At 44.6% G+C, this 12,362-nt stretch overlaps 1 protein-coding gene across 6 annotated transcripts in view; it reads right to left on the reverse strand.

The window, feature by feature from the left end:
• Nucleotides 1-12,362, reverse strand: part of kank4 (KN motif and ankyrin repeat domains 4) — a 67,213-nt gene that overhangs the window by 10,499 nt on the left and 44,352 nt on the right. For all 6 annotated transcript variants that reach the window (XM_053873236.1, XM_053873196.1, XM_053873219.1 and 3 more), the window contains 3 exons: nucleotides 6,194-6,267; nucleotides 2,497-5,676; nucleotides 821-914 (listed from right to left, as the gene is read on the reverse strand). In XM_053873236.1, coding sequence (XP_053729211.1) covers nucleotides 821-914; nucleotides 2,497-5,676; nucleotides 6,194-6,230 — 3,311 coding nt within the window. In that variant the 5' untranslated portion in view covers nucleotides 6,231-6,267. The remainder of the gene's footprint in view (nucleotides 1-820; nucleotides 915-2,496; nucleotides 5,677-6,193; nucleotides 6,268-12,362) is intronic.

The raw sequence follows: 12,362 nt of genomic DNA on the forward strand, positions 1-12,362 counted from the left end.
AATGGCGGTAGTATTTCACGAAAAGGTGATCACAAACACTGAGATTTCAAGAAATTGTGGCCATTTAGCTAAAGCTCCCAAGACCTGTCTTTGACCCTGATGCTGAAGACATTTCTTATTCTTAAACAGACACCCAAACAGCTAGAGTGATAAAATGGAGAGGAATTTAAACATGTTGTCGAGAGGCGAACCTCAGGGCAGCATTAAGAGCAGCTTGAATAACTCCCCCATCCCCTACATCCCGACAGCCCAGGCTTCCAAAACATCCTTTATCGTTGACATAAAGCATAAAAATCCCCCATACGTGTGTTTATGCTCTCGTGAACAAACCGAGCCTTGTTCCCAGGGGACAGCTGATGGAATATTTAGAGTAGGTGTGATCACTGAGGTGGATAATGAAGGGAGTCCAATGACTAAGGCCACTGATCAGATCATGTCTGATATTGAATATACCTGATTCATGGTTAGGTGGCTACACACACACACACACACACACACACACACACACACACACACACACACACACACACACACACACACACACACACACATGCAGAGGCCACAACATTCCCAGGATTCCAGAGGATATCAAGGACAAGGGAAGTGAGATCAAATCAGCGTGTACAGTTGAGAGATGTTTTCATTTCTCTGAAGGGCATACAGCTACACGCTTACAACATCGAGAAATTTGAAATCCACGGATGTCAAAGGGGGGAACGAATAATGAACCAAGCAGACCAGGCAAGAACACAGACGTTCACCTGAAGTAAAAACCCCGAGAAAAATCAATACCAACAAGGAAGATTTAAAAAGATTTTACCCTCCATTCACGCCAACAAACTTCAGATTTTTCTTGGCTCCCTTGCTGCCCGGCTTGTCAGCGCTGCCATTTTTCTTCATGATTGATTTGAGACCTGGTGCCGAGAGCAAAAGGAAGAAAGAGATGAAAAGCAAGGAACGATGGGAAGAAAAAAAAACAAAAAAAGCTTCAGTTATATTGACGACTTTTTGTCAACAAGTGAGTCACATTTAAAAATGGCAGTATCAACCATTCAAAAGAATTTAGTTGGCACTACGAGGCCCCTAAAGGTGTCCACAGGGAGTACTTTAAGTGCCATAGAAGCAGCTGAGTCCTGCTCCACCTACACAACAAAGATGGCCTATTTTACAGAACACTGTTACTGCATTTAAAGGGAAGTAGAACTGCAGTGGAATAACACAGACTGCTAAGTCTGATTTCCATCATACTTAATTTCCCTTAGACGTACGAGCTAAAGGCGTTAGCACAACGTCAACATTGTAGTTGGTGGGACGTTTTAGTCTAATTGTTATTAATCCAGTCTGTATGTTTTGCCAGCATATCTCCAATCCAAACATCTGCGCCACAGACTAGTAGAGAAAGCTTAATTTATTCATTTATTACCGTCTGCTTTTTCCTTTCAGTGAACCCTTAAATTATGTAAATATGCTTCTCTCTACCTGGGTCAGGAAGTGTAATCTGTGACTCAGTCAACCTCTGGGGATGAACGCTTGACTTTTTAAGCATAGTTTTTACAAACGCCCACTGTGGCGATGCCTGCAATGTGAGTCATCATCTTCCACAAAATACTGCTGGCAATGAACTTCTACGTCACCTCTATTTTTGAATCGTTTGCTGACCTGTAACATGCAGTTCAAGCTCATAAGCACTACTGACGAGCCGCAGCCTTGACAGGTCTGGTTATATATGTAACTACCACGTAATTGATTCCGCAGCGGCTTCACTGCTGACTCTGGTTGGCTCTCAGCCCACAACCGTTGTGTTCGTTGGTCTTGACGGAGGACATGATGCAGGAGCTCGACTATGTTTTATGCATGGACATTAGGACGCGGCTCACGGCCAAGTAGCACTCAAAATAAAATGGAAAAAAAGACATCAAAGAAGAACGATGTAGTGAAGATTAGCGTCTCAAGACTGTGATTACCGCCGGCAGGATGTGTTTGAATTACTGTGGAAACAATATGATTTATTGTTTGGATTAAATAGGACTTCAGCATATATAAGTGAGTGACTGCGCTCTCCACATTAATACACACATGCCAACCCCACTGTGTGCACTGTGCCACAGTTGAACTCGAGATGAACCCAGAATATATAAATGTGCTTATTACAACAGAGACACAAGGATGAAGTTGTTTGTGTGGGCAATCTCGCAGATGAGACGACAGAAATCTGATTACACACTTGAGAAATGGCAGAAATCTCATCAGATGATTGGCAATGGCTCAGGGGATTTAACCATCCAAGGAGAGACTTCAAACATGAGGAAAGCAAGAAGGACCATTTCATCATCAGCACCAGTGAATCACAGTTGAGTAACCATGTCGTCACCCGTAGATGCAACGTACAAATCAGACTCACATTTACACTGGTCCACGTCAGCATTTCACTCTGAACAAAGTATGAGGAATATGGTATTTGACATCATGACTGTTTGGTTAGTACAAACATCTCACCTTGTTCTTGCTGTTTGTTGGCAGCAGCAGCTTTCTGGGCTGGAGAGTAGAAGGCTGAAAGGACACTGAGGGAACTGACCAGTTGACTCTGAATGGAGCTCATTTTTGAGGGTCCGGGCTTCCCCGCTGGTTTCCCTGATGCTACAGTCGAAGATTTCCCCGCAGGCTTGGCCGATGCCCCTTTGCTTGCCTCTGCTCTTTTCCCAGCCGTCTGCTTCTGTGCTCCGGGGGTCTCCTGCTGGCTCACTGTCTGCTGAACTCCAGAGCTGCTCCCCAGCTGAGCCCACTGCTCCCCCAAAAGGCCAGTTAATCGGGTTACAACTTGGCCCAAAGCCGCTGGGGAGGTTGGTGATTCGCCAGATCCACGGCGGGAAGCCTGGGATTCACCCGAGCCGCGCCGCTGGCCTGCTTCGCTTGAGCCCCTACGTAGTGACTGGGCCTCGCTCGTAGGTGGTTGAGACTCACTGGATTTTCTTCTAGTCGGAGGCTGGACTTCACTTGACCCCTGGCGTGCAGGGCGAGTCTGGTTTCCGCCTGATCCACGACTTGAAGGCAGTGATACACTTGATCCCTTCTGTAGTGCTTTTAGTTCCTTTGAATTCCGTCTGGTCGTCGAGGTTTGCGCTTGAACTGACTTTGGCAAAGTTTGAATCTCTCTTTTATTCTCAATGTCAGTAGGAGGTTGCCTTTCAATCTTTTCGGGAGACTTATCGCCCACAGTCTGAGACAGGGATTCAGTCTTCGCCTGTGGGGATACTTTCTGTTCCTGCACCTGGACTTTTGACTCTGGCTTTGGCTGCTGTCCCTGGTTCTCACTTGAACCCCTGCGTGGACGCACAGGGGCAGGTTGAGGTTGAGCAAGCGTTGGTGGCCCTTGTTCTCCAGAGGGCCTTCGACCTCTCTGCGGTCTAACTGGAACAACCGTCTTCACTGCAGGGCTCTCGGCTGTTATGACAACAGTGTCTGTGACGACAGTCTCTTTAATGGTGGCTCTCACAATCTCACTCTCGACTGGTTTCTTTTCTACTGGTTCTGTCACCACACTCTCAGGAGGAATGTTTTCTTTTGTTTCTGAGTCGGTCAGCCCTGTTCTGGGATCACCTATTGCACCATCCTGACCTACAGATGCGTCTCTCTGCCCTTCTTCAATTTTTGCAGTGTCTGAAACATCAGTGATGTTTACCTTATCATCAACTAAAATCTCAGTCACAACTTTACCAACAACATTCTCCTCCACCATTGTCTTGCCCTCCTCTTGCTCACCAACCACATTATGGACATTGACCTGTTGGCTGCGTGCACTTTCTGTGACTTCTTCACTCACTGTTTCCCTGGCAGGATTGTTATCATGCGGTACCTCAGTCTCAGTCTGCTGATTGCTTCTCTGGGCAACCTCTGTCTCTGTCACTCTGTCCATGGTGCGCACTCTCTCTGTCTCCGTCCCTCTATCTACGCTGCTAGCCCGCGGTCTATGAGGGTGGTTGTTCACTGTCTCGTCTTCTGTTTCCGTGACTTGGTTTACTCTTTCTGTAACAGGTGTCTCAGTTGTCTGGTCCTGAGTGGCAACCCTCTCAGTTACAGTGCCTCGCTCCATGCTGTTGGCTCTCGGTCTGGGTGGACTTGAAACAGCCACCTCGATGTCTATCTGCCTCTCAGCTATGCTTAGTGTACTACTTTCTGACACTTGTTCCATAAGTCCAGCTCCCGGTTGAGGTAGCCGCACTTCTATACAGATTCTGTCAGTGTCCGTTCCTTGGTCGACTGTACCACATGGTTCCGTCTCTGTCTCTCGATGGGTGAAATCGACCTTCTCCGTCACTGTGCCAGCATCGATGCTTTCTCTTCTTGGTGTGCCTTGTGCTTCTCTACACACCTCCATCGCCAGTCCTTCACTCAACAGCTGTATCTTATCTTCTTTTAACTTGTTCTCAGCCATTTGCTCCTTCAGGAGATGATTCGCTCTTTCTAGTTCTTGACTTGCGTGACTCAGCTTGTCTTCGAGTATCTTTAGCTGCTCTTTCAAACCCTGGACAACCCTTGGGTCACCATGTGTACCTTTGTTTGCTGTGTTAGCATCCTGATTATTGCAAACATCTCCCTTTCTTCTCGGTGGTTTAACCTCCTGGCTGTCTGTTTTGACTATTAGCTGTTCTTGACTACGTCCTTGAGCAGAAGAATCTGTGCTAGTTTCCTGGCAATTGTCCTTTTGAGCTGTAATTCTACTTTCTTCTGTTGCATCTTTCACCTCTTTCGGTTGCTTTGGCAAATCTGCTTCTGAAACCTCAACATCGCCAGTGGATGTGGTTACTAAAGGTAAATTAAAACCCTGTTTGGATCTTTGTGACTGGGTCTGTCGCTCTGTATCTGAACCAGAAGTCGTCAGAGGGGGTGATGCAGAAACTAATGCCTGAGCTTGTGCTTGTAGCTGACGGAGTAGCTGCTCTCTCTCCGACCTTAAAGACGCAATCTGAGCCTTAAGTTCTGGGATAGTTTTGACTTGCTCCTCAAGCTCCCTGACCCGTTTGAGTGCTACTGTTATCTGTTGATGAAGGCCTATCCTGTCATGAGGGACTCTTCTCTCGGTTATGTCTGGTGAGGCTCGGAACATGTTCTCCGTTGAACCGTTCTCTGGTGTTCCAGTGACACGATCCGGACTGCTGGAATCAGAACCTTTCCTTTGCTGTAACGTCACTGGCATGCTTGACGCTCGAAGCAGATTTGGCCGGCCTTGAAGACCCAGAGCTTTCTCCTCCACACCCTGTGTCCCAACCCCTCCTTCCTCTTTCGGTTTAAGAGACACATATCCCTGACCAGTTGAACCCCTGAGGGAATTGCCTCCTTCACCTCCCCTAAAATCTAAAACCTGTTGCACCTCTGTCAACCTTGATTTTGGCTTGGGACCCAAGGTTGAGGTCCCGGTCCAGGCAATCTCTTTTTCTTTAAGGACAGGCCGAGCTCCATGGCCAGGGAGGCTGAAATTCCTCGGTAAGGTACTGAATTTTGGCGGCCCCTTGAGCCGCCTCTGGATGTGAACTCTTTTTATGGTGTTCCCTTTTTCGATATCATCCACATACTTGAGGAAATCCAGATCTAAGTGGAAGCCATACGGGGTTTCTACTGAGTAGGGGAGCTGCTTTCTCTGGACCTCTCCTTCACTGACTTTGGTCTGCAAGCCGTTCGCTGTGGGCAGATGAAATATTTAAGAAATGGAATGCAGTGGAGAGAAACATGGATAATGTCTTCCAACTAATATATATCAGACTGTATCACTGGGTTGCATAAATAAGTTACATAAATAATAAATTCAAGACAAAATACACTTCTAGAACAAAATGAACTTTAAAATAAAATGCAAAGGTTGCAATAATTCTTGTTCAGGTAACAAATAGGAAATTCAGAAAAAAATGTAATTTACAAATGCACTCTATTTATTCATGATTTGTTTTATAAAATAAATAATGTTGGAGTAATAAAAAAAATACAAACCAGAACATTTAAATATTTTGGCCATATCACCAAAAATTAAATAAATAAAAAATGAATGAATGGGCAAGGGAATATGCAACATGTGACTCCATAACTGAAATTGTAAATGTCCTTGACTAAAAGGAAGAAATAATTATTGAATAGTTCATTCTGTCGAGGAGCTTCATAAAAAAAAAAAAAAAATCAATAAAACACTGTGTCCATCTCTCACCACTTTTCTTGTCCATCATTGGTTGTATTGTTTTCATTCATTGACTTGTGTTTGTCACAGTTGGATCACTCAGCCTGGACAGAGAGAAAATGAACTCAGTAAGGAATAATATATGTTTAGACTCAAGAATGCAAAAAAACAAGTGTTTTATTTTGGCAGAAAGTCAGAAAAAGGTTTGAAATACATATCCAAACAAGGCACTGCATTCCTGTGAGAACTTACACCAACATAAGCTGAAATTTAACACACAAGGTCACAGTCGCAAAACCTGCAGACCACAGAATTTGTAAGCTCTATTGGCATCCTGTTTTCTTCCCCAGTGATGAAGACATTCCTAGTGTGTTGAGAGCAGATTAAGAAATAGTCAGGGTCCAGTCAGTCAAGAGCGTGCATTGCACAGGGAAGCGCATTTAAATCCATGTATCTTCTGTCACTTATATTTTCACAGGTGCTGGTTTGTCTGTCAATTTTCATTTCATTTTCAGGCCTGGCTGGAAAAGGGTTAACCAAAAGTGTTTTGTAGGTCCACGTGGATTCAGAATGTTTTGAAAGTGTCCTCATTCACTGGGATGACCTTTTACCTATGCAAAAAAAAACCCCATTAAACTTCACTTTATTGAACATTACCAGATGACAACAACTTTAGCTCAGTCGGCATCTTTGTGATGTGACAGGAAACTGTCAGTGTTCTTGTTGCCAGTTATTGAAGGTGTTTAATATATTTGCATGCTGCGTTCTACAAAGTGATAAAATGAGCCCCTTGGTGGAAGTGTGCACTGTCTGTGTGCTTTTCTAATCTTGCATATCAAATCACAAAAAGACAGTATTAAAAGGCAGCACCGGAATCACAAGCCTAACAGTTCACTTACAGTTACAACACATCATCCAGAAATAGTCATTTCAGCCATTTTGCTTACACGGTGTTTCCTCCGCCATCTGTCATGATATGAATTATTCTGAACTATTTTTGGACAAGGAAGATAAATGTGTGTGCGGGAGAACCCAAACCTTTATCTCCCGGGAGCCAGTTTGTCTATTTGAAACAGAGCTTTGATGCCTGAGACAAACAATTTCATGACTCCTCTGTGGATATTCTTCATGAGCGATGAGAGAACCGGTTTGTAGCAGAGAGCAGACAGAGAACAGCTGCTGTTGATGGGATAAACACGAGTATGGTTTCCCATTTTAATGAGAAAAACCGTCCAACAAAACAGCAATATTAGTCTTTTCATTACCATTTTCAATTGGCTTTGATGTATTCATCCATTTTCAACCGTCTGATCATAACATTATCGGACAGTGGGTGGAACCACATGTGGATGGAGGAAGCCGATGCGAGCACAGGGAGAAGATGAAACCACAACTGAATCCTGAAAACATGGCGGCTAGATTCAAACATACGACCTTCTTGAAGTGGGGCCATGACATGACACTCATTCAGTCAATGTTTGATCGACCATGAAGGAAGCAAGCACATCATATTCAGATATAAAATACACACAATGCACTGCCAGTGCTTCATGTGAATTATGGATGAAAGCACCTTATGAAGCCTCATCGACACTAAATGCTCCATTCAACACTGAATAGGTGCTTGAGGCGCACAGCGGTGCTGAGTTAGCGCATGTTCCACACTCCTGTTACATGAGGTGGCAGTGTAATCCATCAAATTGACAGCCGGCCCACCTGGGGTCCAGAACAAGGAACAGTGACAACCTGGATTTGGCTCCGGTCCCATCTTCATGGATTGGGCCAAAATAACAAAAAGACGCGATGACCCGAAGCCCGGTGGCGTGTGTTCGTGTGCTATCTATCACAAATATCTGACAGAACGTGATGGCTGCCATGGCAACCGCTCCCCTATCTGTCACTTGGCTGTGTCCCGGGAGTGTGAGCAGCTTGGGTATTCCTGACTTCTCCGGCTTCTCCGCGCGACCACAGTCTTCTCTCTGTCCTTAAGGCTTAATTAACCGACTCAGGAGGAGAAGAACGCGGCTCGTAATTGCTGAGTGAGGAACAGACGTAGACCACTGGCAATTATACGCAGTGGGCAGGCAACAAAACCGTCTTTAATTACATCATTACCGAAATAGAGACAGAGGGTGGAATACAGTGCGAGGAGGAGCAAGCAAGGAAGGACGGATGAAAAGACAGGAAATAAGCATGACAGAATAATGAGGGGAAAAAAGATGCTTCTGCAAAAACAGCCACAGGGAAAATGCCAGGGATTTCCCTAATGAGGAGAAAAGTTACTTGACCTTCCAGGCGCCACACTTTTGAGGATTTGAAGTTTTCGTTAGATTTGGCTTTTCGTTTTGGGAATAAGGGCCCCAGCGCTGCCAGAGATGTGACAAGGCACTGCAGGTAAAGTCGTAGGAGACAAGTGAAATAAGTGTGAGTTCATGGGCGAAGGCAACACTGAGTAGCCAGCAGCAACTGCCACTGTCACCATGCAGAGAGCAGTTCAATGGCTTTACTGCTGCATACAAGAGGTGTCCTTTTTCAATTCTGCCACTCACTCCTCACACCAGAAGCCCTACCAGGTCGTCTCCCTCTCAAGCCTGTGACAGCCAGCACCAAACGCAGGCTGCCTCCTAACAACCGGCGACGGCCTTCCTCCATCCTACTGCAACTCAAAAGACTCTCATTCCCAGCATCCTTCCATATTTAGAGGCAAGAATCGGGAATCATTCAAGAAGCAGAGGTGGTCCTCATTCTCTAGGGAATGTCTTTGAGCATAAAGGAATAGCTCAGCTGTCCCCTCACGATTTCGGAAATACTATCACACCGCCTCCTGGAATCATCGATTCCAGTCAATCTGTGAACTCAGGTGACTCATCATAGTAGTATTTGAGGGCACTGCTGCAGAGGCTGTGTTCAAGGGGTACGAGATATCTGACTGCAGTGGAACAAAACAGCAGTGCAGCAGCCGGTCATGTTTTCTTCTTCAGCGTACCACAACACTGTTAAATCAAGCAGAGTCGCTCTGGACTGTGGCGCAGTGTCTCCAAGTTGGAACCCTGACTGAAAGGCATCTGACACACAAGTTGGAGTCAGACTAGATATATAGATGGACGGATTGATGGATGGATGGATAGATAGACTGGTGGCTCATTTGTAATTGTCCACCAAAATAATCCTCTTACCACGTTGCCAGTTTAAGACGCTGTCAAAGCACAACTCTGTAAATGAAGACTCTTGTTTAGAGTGTAAACAAGTGCAGACAGCGTGTCTCCATAAGCTGCAGTGCAAACACCACGCGTACACACAACCAAGGACACGGCGCCCACTCTCAACAATAAAGCAGTTAGAGAGGCAGCTGGTGTGACGAAATTGAACTCACTGACAATGACAGGGTTGAACGTGTCAACAGGCGACTACTAATTCTGTTGAACGATAGAAAAGGTCTGTGCAATGATGAAATGTCATACAATAAAACTCAAACTTTTTTGGTTCAACCCTGCCAGAGAGAGCAGCAGACCGAGGGACACATGTTCAAGAGCTGCTGACCCACGAAGAAAAGCAGGAATCATTAATTCAAAGTCATGGGTCATTACACTGGCGCGACTGTGTACCGGAGATTGAATCAGCCAGATACGCTGACAGTGAGCAGGCAAAGATAAAAGACAGGCCCACAGGAAATAAGATTGTGGAGTGGCATCAGGGGACACTGGGTGGACGGTGGAGAGAGAAGTGCAAATGGGTGAGGGGAACTTGAGAGAAGCGTAACCAGGAGTGACAGTTGGAAAGTCATATCTCACACATGCAGGGGAGATCTGCTGTGACTGTTTGCTCCCTTTATTTAAAGCAGTCCTTGTGTCTGGCACAATTTAAATGCAATATGTCTGTAAAAGCAGGAAATCAAATCCAGGGAGGTTTAAAAAAAATAACTCATTCTCTCGCGATGTTGTGATCTTGAAACATGCAGTGACAGTTTAAACAGATGCTAATCTGCAGAAGCCACAAACGACATTCCCCGATGACTCCACAACTTTACACAACACAGTTGATAAGCTCCTCAAAAGTCAACCTGAATCATGCATTGAATCTGAATCCTGAAATGTGTCAGAGTCAGACCGCAGTCTGGACAAGCATGCTGGAATGTGCCGAACAGAACATGACATCAATGACCAAACCGGCCCAAATCCTCACATGAGTGGAGATAAAACAAACACACATGATTGTTCATCAGCATCCAGCACATAAAATTGATCAGGAAATAAAGAGAATTTCTTATAAATCATGTTGTGTTGAAGAAAGTTAGAGGATGCCATTGCTACAGCTGCAGAAAACAGAGCACTTTCATTAAGCCTGTGCGGTTTTATTTCATGATATCTCATCTTCACAAGTATGATGCCGCACACTAGTGTTAGCTTAAGACTAGAAGCTGTCTGGGGCAAAACAACTGAAACTAAGAGAATCACCAGCTTTATCGTTATTATTATATTGTTGCTGCACTTATAGCATACTTTCATACCTTAGATCTGTTTAAGATTACTGTAATTTGTTTAATTGGTGAGAAGAACAAAAATTACACACACACACACATATATATATGTTCATATATTTCATTTTCTTATTCTGTTTAAATATTTGATTCAATGTATTATTTATCTGGGGTTCTGGTTTTAGTGCTAATAAAACAAATAAAATGAAGTCAATATCAACTTTGCAATATTAGTATGATGACAACCCTGGTTTCCTGTAGCTGGATTCAAACATGTGACCTAATATAACAATTATTTTAGTAATCTGGGTCTACAGAAGCCCAAAACAGCAGAATCTGAAGAGAAACCATCTAAAAACAAATGCTGCTAAATCTAGGTCTCCTGCGTTCTCTCAAGTCTGATGTTGTTTTCCATGTTTGTGGCCAATCCAGAGGGATCTAGTCCAGTCCAGTCTGACAGTCCCTGCATCCATCTGAGACCTAACTTCTCCCTGTGTGCTCACTAACAGCTGCTTTTGGTGCCAGTGAGAAGAAGAGCTTCATTAAGTGGCGTGAAAATCATCCCGCCGGCTGTAAACGCTGCTATTAGACATCACATCAACAGAGAGAATGCAAATGCCGATCACGTGCGGTAGATACTTCAGAAATGTCAGTGTGTGGGTTATGTCTGCTGACATATTAAAGAAAGAGGATGAAAAGCCAGCAGGAATGCAGTGAAGATGCTAATAAACTGTTGGTAAGGCGTTCACACTGACACCAGACGCTGCAGTGCTGTGAACTGTCAGCAACCTTCTGATGGTGTCCTTATCCAGGACGCACATTTGAAGCTCTTCTGCTCTTGTCAGGACCTAGAGGTAAGACTCTCAGAGCTGAGCAGGCACCACGTTTGGTTCCTGTGAATCCTAATTTGAGATCATTGATGGCAGGCTGCAGTTGACTACTGGCCAAAGATTGGATGATGCCCTTAAACTACCACATCTGACTGAAACATCTTGTGGTTTTATGCCATCCACCGGTACTGCTGATAGACAAGTTGTGGGAGAAGACCTTCGATCTTGGACCCCACCAACAAACCACAGTTTGTGGGAAAGTGTTACAAAGTGGTGGTTAAAGAAATCTGAAAAATGAAGTCCAAGTCGTGATGTTGAGTCCAAATTATTACTGAGGTTCACTGCCTTCCTACGCTGTAGAAGACAACGCCGCACCATTTTTCATCTTGAAAGAGTTTATCTGTAACAAGATGGAGGTCTTCAACTGACTGATAGTTACACAGTAGGGGGGCGCAGGGGAAAACTCACTCGCATGTGAACAAAGGAAGGAAGTGGTGAAGAGAGCATGGACATGTGTGTGGTTTTGAGAACTGGAAGACAATGTTGTTAAAACATTCACACACAACTCCTGAATGTGTCTCTTCATCTTGTGTTGTGATGTTCCATGAAAAGATTTACCGACTCCCTCCGACTAAATAACTTTGTCATTTCTACCAATGTGTACTTCATTTCCAAAATTGGGTCCTGAGCTCACGCGCATATTCACCTTTGAGTCCAACTGGTGGACAACTCAAACAAGTGAGTTGCCTTCACAAAAGATGTTTAGGAATCAAGGGGAAGTATTGGCGACGTCAGACCCTGTAAATCAAAGGGTCTTTGCTGCAGGAGAAGAACACACCTAAATCCTGAGTTTCAAACAGAGAGAGCAGTGATGCTGACACATTCAGCCAGG

This window comes from Synchiropus splendidus, chromosome 1 (genome assembly GCF_027744825.2).
Source record: "Synchiropus splendidus isolate RoL2022-P1 chromosome 1, RoL_Sspl_1.0, whole genome shotgun sequence".
Taxonomy (NCBI): Eukaryota; Metazoa; Chordata; class Actinopteri; order Syngnathiformes; family Callionymidae; genus Synchiropus; species Synchiropus splendidus.